The sequence below is a fragment of the Python bivittatus genome, unplaced genomic scaffold (genome assembly GCF_059951505.1).
Source record: "Python bivittatus isolate LINGU-HERP-01145 unplaced genomic scaffold, Pbiv_v1 ctg000090_np1212, whole genome shotgun sequence".
In the NCBI taxonomy this organism is placed as follows: Eukaryota; Metazoa; Chordata; class Lepidosauria; order Squamata; family Pythonidae; genus Python; species Python bivittatus.
In genome coordinates this window covers 708,540-727,738 of record NW_028277046.1, presented here as the reverse complement: position 1 = coordinate 727,738, position 19,199 = coordinate 708,540, and the positions used below count along the sequence as shown (strand labels likewise).

Sequence of the window (19,199 nt, the reverse complement as noted above, 5' to 3'; positions counted from 1 at the left end):
TAAAAAAAAGCATTTGCAAAGAGAGGCAGGACTCTGATGGATTCACCCGGAAAGGGCTGCTTTAAAAATGGGTTTTTGCAGCAGGCACCATCTCTAGAAGGCGCGCCAGACCTGCGCGCGGGTCTGTATGCTGATCGCTCCCCTGCAAATACGGATTTGTTAGGAAATTGGTTTCCAGCAGGGTCGACTGGCTTAGTAACAGGAAATCTACGGAGTTTTGAAGTTGATGGCTGCTTTTTTTCCCCATCCAGTCCTCCCGGGAAGGAAACAGGAGGGAGCTGTTTTGGTGCCAGATGTTATAATAATAATAATTTATTGAACTTGTATGTTGCCCGACTTTCAACGAGACTGCCTTAAGAGAGCTTTAAACCTTCTTAAAAGCAAAATATGTCATGTGTATCAGTTTCAGGGTAGCACCGGCCTATAATTGCCTGTATCATTAGGATTGGCACAGTGCAAGTTAAAAATGTGGCTGTTTGTGGTTCAGTGGGTCATGTGTGTGCATTTACACACACATGTACACGTGTGCTGTGAGGTCTGCCTCCATTCTATTAGGTTTAAAGTAAACACCATGCACTCCCATTTTGGGGCTCACTGTATCTACTGATCCTGCCTTTTTTATATATAACTCAAGGTCATCTGTCCACCATATGTACTGAAATATGTATATATGCTGTGTGTGGCTGAGTGTGTGTGTGTGTATGAAATGGGCGGTGACAGATTTGAAATATAAATTAAATAAATACACACACCGGCATGCACGCACCTCATGTGTTTGGTATGTATGCATGTATATGTGTATATACGCACACACACACACATATACACATCCATTGTCTGCATCTAATATATCTATAAATACGCTGTGTACGTGCATTTATTTATTTATTAAATTTTTCGACCGCCCATCTCCCCCCAATGGGGGAACTCTGGGCGATTCACAACAAACATTAAAAACATAAAATATATAAATACATAAAACCTTAATTAAAAACATTACTAAAAAGAAGAAGGAGAGACCAAGAATATGTTAGACGCAGACGGTGAATCTGCGTCTATAAACCACAGCGTTAAGGAGGAAGCGACGACTGGACAATAGAGCTCCTGATTGCGCATAGTCTACCCGCCGCAGATAGGAGGGAAGGAGGAAGGGGACAGCGGAGGGAGGGACGTCCTCCGCGGGAGGAGCCTTCGAGCGGCTGTTCCTCCGCGCGGCCGCTCCCCCGCGCTGGCTCAAGCCCCGCCTCTGCAGGGACGCGGTGACGTAAGCGCGCCCGCCCGCCCTTGCTGCCCAGGCGAGGAGACCCCGCAGCGAGCTGCCAACGCCCGGCGGAGCAGCGCTGTGAGGTAAGGCGGCGGCGGCGGCGGCAACGGCGGGGCTCTCGGCCTGGTCCGCGGCGGAGGGCGAAGGCGAGCCGGGCGGCCTCTCCGGGTGCGTCCGGGGCGCCTCCGGGTCCGCGGGCGGCGGGCGGGCGGCCTCGCTCCGTCGCCTCAGCCTTTGTGGGGGAGGGGAGGAGAGCCGTTTCCTGAGGGGGAGGGGCGGGGTCACCGGAAGGGGGAGGGGGACGCCGGCTCGGCTCGCCTGGGGGGGCTCCGCCGGGGACTACAACTCCCCCCTCCCCAGGGCCTTTCCTCACGCAGGTACGGGCGGGGATGATGGGAGCTGGGATGCCGCCTGGCGGGAAGCGGGCGGGGCTGCTGCCTCAGCTCGGCCGCCCTCCTCTCGCTTGCAGCTTCCTCCGAGCGGGGCGGCCGGCTCCGAGCAGTCGCCGCCGGGCGGGCTGCGAAGGATGGGAGTTGGAGTCCGGCCGCGGTTCGGCATGGAAGGGGGAAGGAGGGAGGGGGGAAGGAGGGAGGGGGCCTCTTTGAGGGGCAGCCGGTGGGTCTCTGCGGGGAAGGACGGGGGGGCGAGGCGACCCCTCCAGGCTGGGGTCTCTCGGGGGGGCGCCTGCCCCCGGCGGCTCCGGGCAGGAAGCGAAGAGGGCCGGAAGGGCCGGCGGCGACCATAGAGAGCCGGGCCGCGGGAGGGATCGGCCTCTTCCGGCGCTGGGGGAGGGGAGGGGGCCTCCCGGGTGTCTCGCGGAGGACGGGGCAGCTGGGAAGAGAGGCGGCTTCCCCAGAAGCCCTTTGCCGCCGCCGCCTTTCGCTTTCCTGTCCGGACCGGCGGCCTGACTTGGACAGATGGGGCGGGTCGAGGGTGTGAGGGAAAGGGGCAGGGGGCGAGGGGGGCTTCTCTGTAGGGCTCTGTGTCCCACCGAAGCTTGCCAGGGGCCGAGCGGGGAGGAGGGAGACGGGAGCGGGGGGGGTCCGCACGCTTCTGCCGCGCCGCGCCGCTCCGTGGGCGAGTGCAATAAGGCTTAGCCTCCCCATTAAAATCGCGACACGTTTAGACGTGTGCGAAGTGCTGGGAATCAGGTTCAGGGCTCTCTTGCATTGACATCTGAGAAGTTAGTCATGAGGTTTTTGGAATGGGCTTAACTGCAAGTAATTTAGGCTGGAAACAGCCCGGCGAGTGTGCATGTTGTATCTATGCAACATAACGTCCTACCTGCTGGGAGGGTTTTTACGAATATCGTTTTGTCTTGAGAGTGGGTGAAGTGGCAGCTATTGAGCTGTCCCCTTCCCCATTCAAACTGGCTTCTGAGAGTCTTCTCAGTACTGTAGATGAGGCTTTTGCAGCTTTTGAACACCACTATTTCAAGGATGGGTGTGTGTGTTACTATTTCATAGGTTAAAAACTGAGGCATTATAATATATCATCAGTAGCTTGAACGTCTTACATGATATTTCCTAAGATCAGAAGTACAGGAGTTGTAAAAGCTGGTTGGAACATCCCTGATTTAAATAATGCTATAAACTACATTGCATTTAGGGAAGACTTTTTTCCCATTTTATCAATCCAATCAGAATTTTTACAATTATTACAAGTTCATTTGTTTTTATTCTGGGATAAAGAAGAACAGATTATTATCTTTAATTTAGAAATAGATTCAGGGGAGCCAACAGCATAAATACAGATATACAGTTATATCAGTTACAAGCAAGCAGTTATGGAAATAACGAAAGTGGATTCTCTTACATATAGTGAGTTTTGGATCAGAGCATCTTCTACAGATTCAAATGGAGATTGGCTCACCTGTAACATGGAAATGATGGTGGTCCTTAGATGTATATAATATTTGTAGAGAACTAGGTCAGTGAGGTCTCATTGGTATTCTGTTGTGAATGAATTCAGTATATAATATGCCTTGTAATGCTCTAACTTTGTTTAGGTCAATATTTTGAATTCACATTTTATTTTCAAGCTAAAATTATGTCCCCTGAGTGATATATAGAACTCAGGCATTGTGAAAAAAAGTTGCTATGAAGTTACATTGTCTTGAATTAAACCACTATTCTGTGTACATATGAAGTAGCTCTGTGTATTTTTAACATAATTTTTATGTCTTGTTTTTAAGCTGAAAGGTTCTAATACAGAAAAGTTTTGAATTAGAAAGTCCCTGTTTTGTATCTCATCTCTTCTGTGAATGCAGAAGAGCCTATAAAGAAATCTCTGTTTTTGTTCCCCATGCCAATCTTTCCCCATTTGGGGATGATCATACTGAGTTCCTGTGTGGTAAGAATTGCTGAGGTAATGTATATGAAGCACTCCAAGTGTGCTATACCAGTGCTTAGTTTTTATTATCTATTCAGATAGGGGGCCCTGGGTTGTGGAATGGAGGTAGGAAGGGGCTTTGTATATAAGCGTGGCCTGAGATGGATTTGAAGTAAAGGAGAGCTTAATGTTATCTCTGCTGATTTGAATGCTGACCTCGGATAGGCAAAGGAATGGGTGGTCTATGTGCACACATAGTTTCTGCTTGCTTGTCATAGTCATACACCGATTGTGTGTGGTTCAGACAAGCCTGAAGCAGGAGAGCAAATAACTTGAAGCGCTGCAAATCCACTTTTGTTTGTTGTTATGTTTTAAAATTTCTTTTTGTATGCATTTGCACAGAGAGAGCTGGAAATTTTTCCCCATCAGTTTGTGTTAGTGAGTGAAAGATCAGCGTATTGATTTATCATCAGTCATATTCCTTTGTGTTGAATGATTGGTCTCTGATCAGACATTTTGACTTGACCATTGATATCATTTAGGTAGGCAGATAGCTGGAAGCATAATTCCTCTTCACGCTGTTTTGGAAAAATGACATGTTCAAACATGTCATGATAGAAACCTCTCAGAAGTTGTCCAGCGTCTGTGCAGAGTATGTAATGAACAGTTCTTTAGTCCCAGCTTAAATGCCAAGAGATCATGGATAGCAATAATTTATTTGCTTTGCAACTAATCCTGTGGTATATGGCAGTTACTGGGATTGTACATAGGCTAAGAATTAGATGTCACTTAATATATAGGGTGTTCAGCTTCTAGCATATTGTATGCTATACAGGTAGTCCCCAGTTTAAGAACAAGTTCCATTCCCAAGGTCTGTCCTTAAGTCGGATTTGTATGTAAGCCAGAACAGTATTATTGTATAATACTGTATAAGTAGTATAGTGTAATGAATTCGAACCATTGTGTATTTAACTAGAATCATTGTGTATTTAACTCAAATTTTGCTACAACAGGCTTTGTTCTTAACTATGGGTCATCCTTAAACCGGGTGTTCTTAATCCGGGGATTACCTATATGTATTTTTTGTGGAGAAAGCAGCCTTATAAGAAGTAAATGTTGATATGGTATTGCTGCATAGACAAGTTCAAGATTTGTTTCTCTAAAGTGGCATGTCACATTAAGATATGTTTTGCTAGAAAGTCATGCACTTATTCTAACCTTGAAACTATAAGACATTAATCAAGTTCCCTAATACATGTATCTGGATAAGATAACCTAAGTGTTTCTTGTGTATTTATATGGATAGGTTATAAAATATAATGCCTGTTGACCCAGAACAGTTAATACTGATTGTCAAGGACATTTGGAGGATTTTCCAGCCACCTAGAAGTAGTGTAGACACATTTCATTTTAGAAAGCAGATGTTTTATCCATTTATTATGGAAAACTTCCCTATTTCGGATAAACGTATAATATGGGAAGATTTCTGTTGAGATAAATGGTATACCTGAAAAACAAGGCACTTGATTTGATTGCTAAGATTCTTATTTTGGAGAGATGGATAAGAAGAGAAAATTATTAACAGGTTAATGCATTTTTTGCAGTGGTATTTGTAAGGATCTTGATTATATTATTATTAATATTGATTATATCATTATTAATACTTTTGCTAATTCCAGTTCTTTTATTGGACTAAGATAGTAGACATTTCTGGGGAACACAGATTTTTATTTGATTTTCCTTGGTAGCCAAATAAAATGTTCTTTTGTCTTCATTTTACTTCCTTCAGAGGAAGATGCTGGGAACTTTTAACACAGTGCTGAACAGAAGGCTAACAGCACTGAGCAGAAGGCTGACACAACTGCAACTATGAGCTGCTGGTACCCTCTGCCCCTCAGGAGAGGAATGAGCTTATGTCCCCTAGTTATAAGCCTTAGAATTCAGCCTTCCCCCATCACATCCTTAATGTCTTCAAAGATCAGTGTGGTACCTGCTATTTTCCTGTGTTCTGAAATCAACTTTTAATCATAGGGAATCTTCTTTTTTCTCTACACACAGAACAGAGATTCATGTGAATGTGCCAGTGAGGAAAAATGTATGTGCTAGAGGTGAATTGGAGTGGAGTTATATTGATGGTGTGAGATCCATGCTAAAGTTTCTCAGTTATTTTCCTGTGTATTGTAAAGACTATACAAAGTTGTAAATATCTGTAGGTATAGATCTTTAAGTATGTATTTTGGTCTAGGAAATATATCTGTTGCAAAACGAGAAACCTGACTGAAGCCAGTCTTGGTGGCTTTTAATCATTATTTGAATGGAAACATGTAAAATACATTGTATAGAAAAACCCGTACAAGATGCTCATTCTAATCTTTACTGAGAGAGTGGAGATACAGGTGTTTGTTCTTGGTGTGGTGGAGCACTAAGATACTCATTTTTGTTTACACTTGCAGCAAGGAACACTTTCCATTTTAGGTGAAATGTAACAAATGTGAGTGAAGAATAGTCAGAACTGTACAGATATTTCAGCACACTGTGGGGTATAGTTTGTGTTCAAACAGGTGTTACATAGACCAGGTTTACTGTGGCTGCATAACAGGGCTTCTGCAGAAGATAATCATACATTCTGGTGAGGTGTGTCTTGATGAGACTATAGTAAGGAGTCTTAGCAAGCTTTTATTATGATTACGTATTATTTGTTATGATGATTGCTCCAATTCACTAAAATGCAACATCTAATGGTCCCCACTTGTTGGAGTGTATCTGTTGGTGTTGAGAAACATGGAGAGAAAAGAAACCAGGCAAAGTTCAGTGATACAGAGGAGCACTCCCACGAGTAGGAGGGGCCATGTTCTCATTACTTGGTATAAATCTGTGCTGTTAAAAATAACTACATTTAGATGAAGAAAGCAGCCAACTCTAGCAAACTCAGGATTCCTAAAAAGGCTGCTGTTGAGGAGATAGGTACATCCATGTCTTTCCAAAATATTGAAGATTTCATCAGTGAAATAAGAAAAACTGCTTCTGGTTCGTATTTTTTTTTCAGAACTGGAAAGGCTTATAGCAGAATTGAAAATTGCATAAGGGTTTTGGTGTTGGTAGATCTAGGATTTCGGCATCCTGGGAGGTGGAAAGGAGTGCTGAAAAAGCATGTTCTTTGCTGTGTTGAAATGATAGAAATAAGCTGGGATGTGATTGTTAATTCTGAGTGCCTAGTTGCAAAACAGGAAGGAAAGTGCTTGTGGTTAGAACCAAATTCTAATTTTGGTATGGGTTTAGAGCTGAGGGTTCTAAGATCAGCAGGAATAAGAAAATACAGGTCTTATGTTACACTACATAGTCCTTGTTTGATATTCCTGCTTTATAGGAAAGCCTGTATAAGATGTGTTATGCAAATGCTGGGTTTTTCTACTTGGAGAAAAAGGAAGCTTTCAAGTTCTTGTTAATCATGATACTGAGCCTTCTCAGTAATGTTCCTACTACTCAGGAATGCTTGTGAACAGCAAATTTTTCATGGGATTTTCTGGAACTTTTCCTGTGAGGGAACAAAACTAGAGTATGAGTCTGAATCTTATTATCAGCTAGATTATGTGGGAAGGAAATGGTTTTAATCTCCCTCCCCATCCTGCCGTTCTCTTTGATCTGCGTTTTGGGGGTGGCTTCTATTACTGTAGCTGAATTTCTTAAGATGCCTGTACAGAAAGTGTGATGATGATGATAAACATTTTCTATCATTCAAATAATTATGTGACTTCCTATTTTGTTTTATTTTTCCAGATTAATTTTGGACCTGATACAGCAACAAACTTGAACTATGCAGACAATTAAGTGTGTAGTTGTGGGAGATGGTGCTGTTGGTAAAACATGTCTTCTAATTTCTTATACAACAAATAAATTTCCCTCTGAATATGTACCAACGGTGAGTAAAAGGTGGTACTTTCTCATTTTTCTTTTCCTGTATGAAGTTAAGGAACAGAGACTTATGACCCTGCTAATTAGACAATATGTTGGTTATAGTTACATTCATGATGTTATCTGGGCACCATGTTCTCTTTAATATACAATCCTTCAGCATCCATACTATTATTTTTAAACATAAATATATGTATTATTAAGTAAACAAAACCTATGCATGTGTACAAAAGTGATGACAACGTGATGCAGTAGTAGCATTTTTGGTTAGGATGTTTTGGAAATTTTTGTTTTGGAAATTACTGATATCAACACTGTAATAGAGTGATAATGCAAGCTTGCACTGTCCTCCAAGCTTTCAGGAAAGAGAAATTTCTAAGAAAAATGATCACTTTTTCTTTTCTAATTGCCATTGGGTGAGTACAGATATGAAATTACAGATTTTAAAATTCTTGCAGAGACTTTTAGTATGAAAATTTCTAAGGTATGCGATATTTATTGCCATCTTGGTTGTTTATATGAAATTGTGTTTTTCATGAGTTTGATATTGTACGTCACCCAGAGTCTTATCAGTTGGGCGGCACCTAAATCTCATGTACTAAAAAAATAAATGTATTTTGTTACTAAATCTAAGCTAATTTGAACAACAACTAAGGTTAAAATCACATCACATGAAACTGTATTGTTTGGTAATGTGTGTATTTATATAATGTAAATGGTCACACAATACTTAATCTTCAGTTTTGCTTGAAACTTTTAAGAGGCCATTGCCTGGACTTGAAAGTCTTTTTTTTTCCACACAGTGTAAAATCTGAAAAACCAGTTTATTAGAAGTGGCAGTAAATTAAGTATACCCATCAAAACTATATGAAGTACCTAATTCCAAAATAGTGACTGTCTTTAACCTTAGGAGTAGCTGCTTCACCATTTCACTGGCATTTCACCTAAAAAAACTGGCTTCTGTCAAACCTGCTCTTGGAACTGGTTGAATATACCCCCTGCCATTTCCTTTCTGTGAAAGACATTGGGGCAGCAAGGGCCCTACTCTCTAATTTTGGTTGGTTTCCCAACAAACACAACCAATTTCTCCATTGGAAAATATAATGGTTCTTTGTTGTATCTCTGACATCTTTAGTTTTGCCATAAAGGGGCTTCTAAGCTCTATAGCAAATTCTTGTTGTATTGTGCTTGGCTGGCTCAAGTTACCATATAATATATAAGGGAATATGAGTAAATGACAGACTATTTCTAGGAAAGTAGCCTGAATATATGCAAGGAGTCAGCAGGAGCCAAGCAGGGAGATCTTTTATCTTTTCCAGTTTTGCCTACCACCCTGGCATTTCCTCCTCATCTCTATCCCAAGAAGTAACTAGGCCCAACCCTGCTTACCTTTTTCAAGATCAGCTAAGATCAACCCGATGCTGCCTTTAGTCCAGATTAAGGAGTGTTTTAGTTACTTAGGCATTATAATCTGTACAATACTGCCATGGTCCTTTTTGGTCAGTGTCTGGTATTAGCATTTTACAATGCTGGGTTCCAAATGCATTTGCCTAGTCTGATTTAATGAATGGTAATGGATTAAATTATACAAGTTAGCGCGTAGAAGAAATGCCCACTGTTGAACTGCTTTATAATGAGATCAAGAAGTCATGCTGAGTACAGAAAACTGAAGGCAATATGTCATATGATCAACTCATAAATGTACCCTTTGCACTGAACAGCTGAGGTGTTGTCATGATTAACACCTTTTAAGTCTTTTAAGCGCATGGGTGGATGTGCAACATGCGAAACAATGGATAGTGGGTCTTGCAAAATGTTGGGAGGAGGTGCTTAGCAGAACGGGTGAGTGTGAGCATTAAAGGAGCCACCTTCTTTTCAAAGCTTGGGTGGCTGCCTTTGCACACACAGACAATGGAGTTACTGAGACTTCCAGTGGGACAGCTGTGCGCACCCACATGTGCAGGCAGCTGGGGACAGCTTTCTAAGTAGTTCTTCTTGCCTTCCAAGGGTGGTGTAATGTTTCCAGCAGGGGTGCTTTGCTCATGCTGACATGCTTACCAATGCTTTTAAATGTTTTGCATAGCGCTAATACCTAGGTGTTTAGATTTGACCCTTAGTGGTAGTATTCGAACCTTGTTTAACTGGTACTGGAGATTTTGACCCAAACCTCAGGTGAAGTTGATTAATAAATGGGGGCCAGTTGTTACCCTTCTGGATCAGTGTCCCTTACAGATTGAATGTAACTCCTGAACGTCTTGAAGTAAATTATGGTAAATAATAAGTATTTGTGGTATGTTTAATCAGCAGGAAATTAATATATCTTGCCCTAGGTTGAGCAGCAGTGAAATGGTGTGTTTATGGACAATGATGCACCCTAGGTTGTGTTTCTTATCATTTTGTAATTGTTTCTAAATGCACCAAAAACTTTTTTCCTCTTTTTTTCATCCCCCCCCGGGTAATTCTGATCATTGATCAAGATAAATTAGAACTGGCTGGTGTATGATGCACAGATGTGTAATACTGCCCTTAGTACGTGGGCATCTGTAGTGCTCCTTAGATTAGGTTAGATTTTTATTCCTGCCTTTTTAATATATAACTCAAGGCAGTAAACATACCTAATACCCCTGCGTCCTGTTTTTCTCCACAACAGCCCTGTGAGATGGGTTGGGCTGAGAGAGAGAGTGACTGGCTTTCATGCCTAAGGGAGGCCTAGAACTCACAGTCTCCTGGTTTTTAGGCCAGCATATGCAAGTATGTTTCACTGCTTGGTGAATGTACTTTTTAAATTAAGATATTTAATCTATAACAACTGTGTATCTTAAAATGTCAGTTTATGTTGAAATGCCAATCTGCTAGTTTTTCTTAAAAAAGAATGGTATTTGCTTTGTGGGTGGGAAACTTAAAATATTGTAATTACATGTTAAATTAATTGTTTAATTAAAAATAATGATTCTGAGTAGACTAGGTTGGGTCCTATTATTATTATTTTTGCCTATTAGGTTAAGGATATATTTTGCTGGTTAATTTAGTGATAGCAAACTATGAAAGGGGTTACTTGCTTTTCACAACTGTACTGGCTGTTAGACTGTTACTGAAGCCCTTAGTGATTGATGGACTTGTTCTGCTGGTTTCTTACAGGTTCATATTTCTATATAAATAGTTGATTTAAGTCCCAAGTATGTTTTGTATTCGGAAAATGAATTGGTGGTTCTGAAAGTTGTTTCTTGTTTTTAACTCTTCAGGTGTTTGATAACTATGCTGTAACAGTGATGATTGGCGGGGAGCCATATACCTTAGGCCTGTTTGATACAGCAGGTAACTTCTTTCTAATGTCTGTCCATCCTTTGAGGAAGAAGGTGATCTGGGTTTGTAGGTGTTATGGAACAACAACTTTAATAAACTTCCAGTTTATAAGTATGCCAAAAATCAAAGCATTATTGTATCTGCCTAAAACAGTGTAATGTAAGGAATGTAAGTTTGCTTGTTGTCCTTTTCCCTTTTTACCCCTTTTCCCCTCTGTGGGACTGTGTTTTGATTGATTTGTAAGCTGTTTTGGAAGCCTCTCTGGCTGAGGGAAGGAATAAAATCTTATTACTTGGTAGATAATTCTTGCTTTCTCCTATTTCCTTTTTTAAGGCATGATTTGAACTTAGAGCATTTTGTAAGGATGCAAAAAAGGTTGAAAATACAGGAATGAAACCCACGAATGGAATTGCTGCCAGGAATAAGACTAAACCCATGTGGAAGGTGTTTCCGTTAAAGGAAAGGAGATGTGGGATAGAAATGAGATAGGAAAACAGGAAGGAAGAAGGGTGAGGAAGTGGGGTAATTATTATAGTTGCAAGATAGAAAGGGCAGTATGGATGAGTAAGGCTGAATGAGAGTTTAAAGGCTTACGTAGTTTACGTTTTTATGACAATTAGGAATTGCTGAGTTATCAAATAAATACATCTCTGCTTCCTACCCAATAATACCATCTAAGCCATTCTCCATGTGCCTCACAATGAAGTGGAAGGAAAACTCTTGCACAGCCTTCACAATCTTTTTAGAAAATCTGTGATCTTTTTAGAAACCTCTCATTAAGCCATAATGTGCTTTTTTAAAAGCTTTTGACTTAGCGCAGTGTGTGAAGTATCAGATTGCTGTGGCTTACGGCTTACACGGCTATGGTTTACAGCAAGCCGTCGATGAATGCAGTGAGTGAATCCGCCAGAATTTCTTGGTTGGGAAGTGAAGAACAGGATGACTATGGCTGTCACTTCCTGCTTTGAATATCTCAAATTGGAACTGTGACAGATCCCCAGATAGCAAGGGGAGTTCTAGGGAATGTATAGCTTCTCAGAAGCAGAACTCTCTTCTGCTTCTCAGGGAACAGCTAATGATCTACAATATTGCATTTATGCCAAGCATCTCCTTGATCTCTGGAGAAAGTGGAGAGCTACTGTATTTGAGTCTGACCTTGGAGTGAGCCTGACTTTTCTGCCCATGGTGCCGTTCTTCCTATTAGAAACAAGAATCTGAAAGTGCGGCTGAATTTTATTCTGGGAATTATATTCCACTGATTTACATATCATTTGGAATTCTGTGTCATGGATGGAAATGGATTCTTCCTTTTGGTATATGCACAGCTTAAAGTTTGAGGCATCTGAAAGGAGGAAAGAAAGCAATTTTACATGAGTCTCTTCAGTAACGTTCCTTTCTCATACTAATGTATTGGAGTTAGAGTTCTAGATCCTTCTGTAGGCTGACAGCTGTATACCGGTGTGAAAGACCAGGTTTCTAATGTCAGTCTCCTTTATTTTTCACAGGACAGGAAGATTATGACAGATTACGGCCCCTCAGCTATCCACAGACAGATGTGTTCCTGGTGTGCTTCTCTGTGGTCTCACCATCTTCATTTGAAAATGTTAAAGAAAAGGTGAGGGTGTTTTGACTGCACCCATGCAAATGCTTTCAATCCTCTTTGTAAGAGCCCAGTGTCACTTCGTATTGTGATTTTGCATTATAACTGGCATGTTTTCTCTTTAGTGGGTCCCTGAAATCACTCACCATTGTCCGAAGACTCCGTTTCTGCTCGTTGGGACCCAGATTGATCTCAGAGATGACCCCTCAACGATTGAGAAACTTGCCAAGAATAAGCAGAAGCCCATCACTCCTGAGGCCGCTGAGAAACTGGCACGGGACTTGAAGGCTGTCAAATACGTGGAATGCTCTGCGCTCACACAAGTAAGCCTTCTATTTAAAATGTTCTGCATGGCTGTTCTTAGCAAGGGGGAAATCGCAGGGGGTCACGGGGGTTGGCAGGTGAGTTCTCTGTGGAAGGAAGATTCTCACTGTTGGCTTGCGCAGAAGTCAGCTGCAGCTGCTTTCAGAGGTTCTCAAGATAGGATCAGAAGAATCCACAAGTCTCTGGCGATTCCTCTCTTGGAATAATTTTTCACCAAATGTAAAAACGATGAATGAACTGCACTGAGCAAGCAATGATATCGTAGGGATGATTAATTATGGCATTAAAAGTGTAACTTAAATAACTCATATTTAATTTCCAATTGATTTGAAATCTAATTACAACTGGAGCTGGTATCTCAATATCCTAAGCTTTTTGTAGATAAATCAGATAATTGTAAAGCAGGAGCAGGTATCAGTTAAAACAAGTGGTTAGGCTTGTTGGACGACCAAAAATCTATGTCAGGAAAGCCCTTGCAACTTGTTTTCTTATCATTATTGTGGTCTGTGGATGCAGGAAAAAAAGCCTCTGTTAGTTTTTATGGATTCATATGTCATGGTATATAGTTTGTTGCCTAATAGTTACTCTGCTAGTGTGTGCTCATAGATAAGAGGATCAGTGATAGTATGAAAGAAAGATGGAGGTGGTAGTCTGGCAAATGAATTTGGTGATATGGAGGAAGAGCACTGCTGAACTGCACAAGTCGCTAATTGCTTGAGTTTCAAAGTATGTTTTTTTGAGTATTACAAATGCAACATCAAAATTATGAAATGTTTTCAGAAATTGAACACCTTAGGGAGTTATGGAAGAGCCAAAACATGATATTGCATATGCAGTTTTAAATTGTAACCCCAAGAGTTCTCATCCAATATAAAGGGTGGGGTGGGGAATAAATTACCTGAAATCTTATCTGAACCACATTAAATTGGCAGTGAGGGAAAGTGGTGGAAGCATTTTCTTCAAGTGGGATGGAGATGGGGAATGTTTCTCCTGTACTTAAAATATTTTTGAGAGGGAAGTTGGCATTTTGGAGTGCAAAATGTAAAATAAAAAACAGAAATCAAGGTATGTAAAGAGAAACTTGCATTTGGATTGGAAGGAAAGGAAAAAATATATATGTTCTATTGTGGTTAGCTTTAAAAAAAAGTTGTTATTTTAATAAGCATAAAGAAGGGAAAATGAACAAGAACATAAAACCAAACAAATAAAAAGAAACAGAAACGTGTTTGATGCAAGAAATAATTCAGCTTAGTTTCAAAACAAATACTTAAACTTCTGACTGTCTAACTTTCTTGATTTCAATGGCTGCATACAGCCTGGAATAAGTTCTAATGCAATATTCAGCTCTGGCTATTTAAATGTTCCTACTTGTTTTCTTAAAGATGGGTCAATAAAAAAAGGTTTGTGTTCCTTTTTAATTAAATATCATTTTTAATCTGTAGAATCCTTCTGTTTAAAAAACCAGATTAAAATAAATGTGTATGAAATGGAACTCAGGTTTAGAACCAATTATGCGTCTCTTTAACACAAATGAAGTATGTTCAGGGTTTTTTTCTGTATAAAGAACAAGCTATAGGAAAAAAAAACAATAGTCTGGAGCACTCCATTTATTCTATTTATGATGGGCTACTGCTTTCTGAAGTGATAAAAACATTTTTAAGTGACTTAAGATACTGATATTAAAATGTAGCATAGCATCAATTATAAATCAATATATTTGATGGTTCTAACAAGGGAGTGGTATATCTTTCTGCTTAGGAAATATCTGGAATGTAAATAGGAAACCTGATTAAAGAAGTCATTTCAATTGCTTTGTTTCATATCAGATTAGCTTCATAGGAGAAGTTAGCACTGAAACCCCAAATTCTCATTTTCTTAGAAAACTAGCTTTTGGAGAGCCTTTTCATAAATACTCATATGCACCCCTGAAGCATACCTGGAAGTTTTTGTCGAAACCATTGTCCTAGACGAGACGGCTTTGTGAATATACAGGTCATAGAAGATCCTCAGTTCGTACTGATAGCACTGCAAATTTGTCCCAATGGCTTCACATCTCATAGTAGATTTAGACAGTCCACTTTCAGTGCCAAGTGTTCCTCTGTCAGCCTGTGGCAGTGGCAGTTGGCTACAGTGGCGTTGTTTCTTTTCTTAGAAAACTCTGTTACTGCAGATCAGGACTTTGCGTGCTGATGTGACCATTGCAGACAGACACATGGCTGGGCATGGTGTTTCATGTGCACCATTGTGCTGTGCTGCTTCTGTGACTGCCTTTTATTACTTGGGTGTCTGTAATTGCTGTAGTTGACTGAAAATCTGAACATAGCCTTTCAGAGGTTGGCATTTCTCATGCTGGAACCACTGCTTCTGAGTGCCAGATTTTCACTCGCAAATGCCCCAGAAAACTGGGAGGGAGCTGTCTAAACACGAATGCAGTTAACATCATATTGAAATATTGGTTTCTTGGTAACAAATTATTGAAAGGTTTGTGCGCAACCTTTGTTGATAGCATTGTTCCAGCTGTATGGGAACAGTGGTTGGAAGGTTCATGCCTTTCTCTACTAAACTTACACAAATTTGACTTCTTTGCGCTTGGCAGGATGAGAGATTAAACCACGGGGGGAGAGAGGAAATACCCTGCCACTCTGAAGTGGCGGGCTGAAATTGGAGAGTAGTAAGTGAAGAATTGGGAACGTGCCACCCTCTGACGCTGGTTCATCCTATCCAGTGAGGGGGTGTTGTGAATTACCAAAATTTGGATCAGTAGCAAATCTTGCTACTACTCTCCTTCACGCTTCCTAGCTGGTCATTGCAGCTGCATTGAACCTGGCTGGTTTTTAGCAGCAAGTGCTTCCATAGAGGGCACTGAGCTGGCAGGATGTAACTCTGGTTAAGAAACCATCAGTGGTTTGTTTGGCACTGCTAGTGGTATAGTAAGTGCTTCTGTGTAGAGTGAGTCTCCCTTGGGCCTGGACACTTTGAGACTCCTGCTACACAAAATAAGGTAGAGAGCAGTCCAGCGTAACCTAAGTGAAGACCTCTCTTTATAGCAGTGAAGACTGCTGTTCAGGTAGAATGCATGCTAACTCTTTGCTCTGCTTGCCTATTTTCTTTCTTCCTCAAAGATCTACTTTGTGACAAAGTAAATCTGCTTCACTGAGCACCTTTGTTCCTGAATGCTCTTTGTATCTGCTCGTGTGCGTGTGCGTGCGCGTGCGTGCGTGTGTGTGTCTCTCTAATCCTCTAACCAGGCTACTATTTTTTTCTCCTCCCCCTCTGTCTTATAGAGAGGTCTGAAGAATGTATTTGATGAGGCTATCCTAGCTGCCCTCGAGCCCCCGGAAACTCAACCCAAACGGAAATGCTGTATATTCTAAACAGTTTCCTCTTTTTTTCCTTTCTTGTTGCTGCTTCCTCTATCCTGCTGTAGAAAGTTGGTTGAAAACAACAACAACAAATAAAACGTTCCTGAATGAAAGAAGCTGTGTCTTTACTTAATGTCTTAGAGCAAACTCTGTATTAGCTTTGAGGTTGGGGAGGGATTAGAAACTGCTTTACAAATTGGGTGTGGCTATGGAACATGAAGTAGACCCATTGAAATGTTTTTTGGGATTGCTGGCTTTTAATAGCTATATGAGTTAGGTCACTCAGAGATGCCATGGTAGCTCTGCTTAAAATAATAAAAATTTGGGAGGAATAATTGAAAAATTGGTAGGATTTTTATATCTAAGTGAAAAGGACTGTACGATCTATTCCTCCCTCCCTCCCTCCCTCCCTCCCTCCCTCCCCTCCTGTTCTCTTTCTCTCTTAACTGTATTTGCATGATGATTGTACCTGACATGGTGACCTGCAAGTAATACTAAAAATGGTTTTTTCTCTGTGCAGTGGGATTTACTATACTTTTGGCTGTTTGTGGTGCTGTGCAGTGTTTGTTGGGGTTCTGGGGGGGATGTTTGGGGTACGCACTCCTTCTTGATGGATGACCGACATCTGTTTTCCAGTGCCATGGTGATAATCATTTTGATTCCTTCTTAAAGCTTGCACTGTAACATGTAAAGCTTTCTTTAAAATCATACTTTTTGACCTCTGTTGTCCAAGGGAAGGAAATGATCTCCAATTGTAGTACCTTACGTTTCAAAATTAAAATTAGTTGTTTGTATAAATGCCTGATGAAGCATTATTCCTGTTTGCATTCATTTGCTTCAGTTTAACATCTTTACACTCCAACCTGTTTATTTTCTCATACTGGACTGGACTTTACTACCATTCACTGCCTCTGAGTCCTCCTTTGCTGCTTCAGTAACTTGTGATCAATCGCAGGGGCTTGAGCAAACTTTGCTGAAGAAAGGGTTCTACATTCTTGCTTGCTTCTGATCTAATCTGGTTGACACTTTTCCTTGACTCATTTCTCCTTTCTTTTCAAACACGGGGTGTACACATTGCTTCTCAAATGCAAAATGTTAGATCAGACCCACTTGCTTTTATTTATCCATACACTCCTGTACAATCAGTGAGTGACAGCTTCGTGCTCTGTCTCTTGATATCCAAACTTGCTGAAAGCCTGTGCTCAGACTACTTTTTTGCCTTAAGTGTCAGGTGCTTTGCATTTTAAAACATCAAGCTGATAAATATGCCAACATGGTCCAGGCAATTAAATAAATAGAGCACCTGGTAAGGAATATTGCTTCACAGCGGGGCCCTGTTCCTCAGAACTCGGTTTTAATTTTGTCTTTGTTGATTTTTTTTTGAAAGACTGTTTGCTTTGAATAACCCAGACAATGAGACCGCCCCTTTCTCTTTGCCCCTTTTCAGAAAGGCCTAAAGAATGTATTTGACGAAGCGATATTGGCTGCCCTGGAGCCCCCGGAGCCGAAGAAGAGCCGCAGGTGTGTGCTGCTATGAACGTCCCTTCACGGCCCCTTCTGCCAAGCTGGTGTTGATGTCATACTAAAAGCAATGTTGAAATCAAACTAAAGAGTCAGATTTTCCAATTTTTTTTTTTTTTTTTTTTTGCAATAATGACAAATGCCGTGCACCCTCTTCCCATATGCTCCCTGTGTGAGAGGCAAATGTTAGCACTCTTCTCCAGTGCCCTTCGGTTAGACTAATTTTTTAAAAAACTAGAGTAATGTATTCCAACACTGATTAGTACTAGGGTTTTTGTTTGTTTACTGTTAAATTTTTGTTTTTAAGATTCAGGCATGCTTAATGATTTTTTTCTGTAACGGACTAATTCTTAGTCTCTAGCCTTCAGACCCTATTCCATCATGCTAGGCTGGCAGTATTTTGGATTCTGTGATTTTCTGTGGCCAGCTTACAAGTTAAGGGTGAGCAGGCTTCAGTCCTTGGAACAGGTTCTGGAATTGGAACTGTCCCAAACTGGTGCTCCTTTGAAAGGAGATGTAAGTTCATCCTTTGAAGCTGCATCTCCTCTGAAGTTGCCTTGGATCTACTCCCTTCTTTCCTCCAAGCACGTCAGAAATCCCTGTCTTGCCCCTTTCGAAGATGCAAAATATAAATTAGCCCATTGTTGGTCTATTCAGCCAAAAGCTTTTGTGTCTGTGTGTTTTTGTGTTTGTAAAACACACTTGTGAATCCCACCCAATTTTGCCAATTACTAATTTTTTGTAGTTGAGTTTCAAAACTGGCAACATTAGGTGTTAACTGAAAAGAGAGAACAGCATATTTTTAAAGTCAGCTCAAGTTTCTTGGATTTGTTCAACAACCATCCACTCTGTTGGTAAGCAGAGGCTTCTCGCGGTCAGCAATATTAGAGATACATTTATGACTCATCCACTGCTGCCTTCATCTGTTGAAAGGAGTTGGAACCTAACAAACTCACTGTGCCGTGAAGCAGTTCATCATTCTCTTTGAGGGGGAAAGAGACACAGGAGAAAAAAATTCAGTAGGCATCGTGGGGGCCAGTTGGAAGATGTGATCGAACCAGGCAGCATCATTGGCCTCCTGGTGGGTGAGGATCTCTGACTCCACTGTTCGTAGGGATCTTACCAAAATATACTCTGGCTTAATACTTCTCAATCTACCCAGACTCTAATTCTTGTAGACTCATTAGTGTTGAACTGATGCTTTTTTCCATGTCTAAGTTCTTTGTATATGCATTTTTTTTTCAGATGTATTAAACATGAACTATCTTCACAAGCCCGGCTAAGAATAATTTCTTCTTCCCCCGCTGCCCTTAACTTGCACCTCAGTTTTTGTGTCTTTCAAATAAGCACAATATCCATTTAGAAATCTCTTCAGCTGCAAGGAGCTCATGATCTCCCCTCCTCTCCCCACAGTTGATTCAGATCTCTAATTCCCTCTCTGCTGACTGGGCCTTCTTAGCTAGATTTACATGTTTAGAAAATTGTTGAATGAAACTCTGTGTATTGTCACAACAATGCTAAAAAGAATACTGTGTTGTTAACCATAATGTAAGAACTTTGGGAACTTTATGAGTTTGTACTT

The 19,199-nt window shown here is 41.0% G+C and overlaps 1 protein-coding gene across 3 annotated transcripts; it reads left to right on the top strand.

Annotated features, from left to right (window-relative positions):
- Positions 1-1,195: 1,195 nt before the first annotated feature.
- On the top strand, positions 1,196-18,890 carry CDC42 (cell division cycle 42). 3 transcript variants are annotated; one of them, XM_088136683.1, is made up of 6 exons: positions 1,196-1,347; positions 7,373-7,514; positions 10,750-10,822; positions 12,316-12,425; positions 12,536-12,733; positions 17,544-18,890. In XM_088136683.1, exons 2-6 carry the CDS (start codon positions 7,410-7,412, stop codon positions 17,631-17,633), a joined length of 576 nt encoding a protein of 191 aa, XP_087992809.1. In that variant the 5' UTR covers positions 1,196-1,347; positions 7,373-7,409; the 3' UTR covers positions 17,634-18,890. The 3 variants fall into 3 exon arrangements, with proteins under 3 accessions (XP_087992809.1, XP_087992811.1, XP_087992810.1); XM_088136685.1 differs by lacking the exon at positions 17,544-18,890 and adding an exon at positions 16,019-16,212; XM_088136684.1 differs by having other exon boundaries at positions 1,285-1,432.
- The last annotated feature ends 309 nt before the right edge of the window (positions 18,891-19,199 follow it).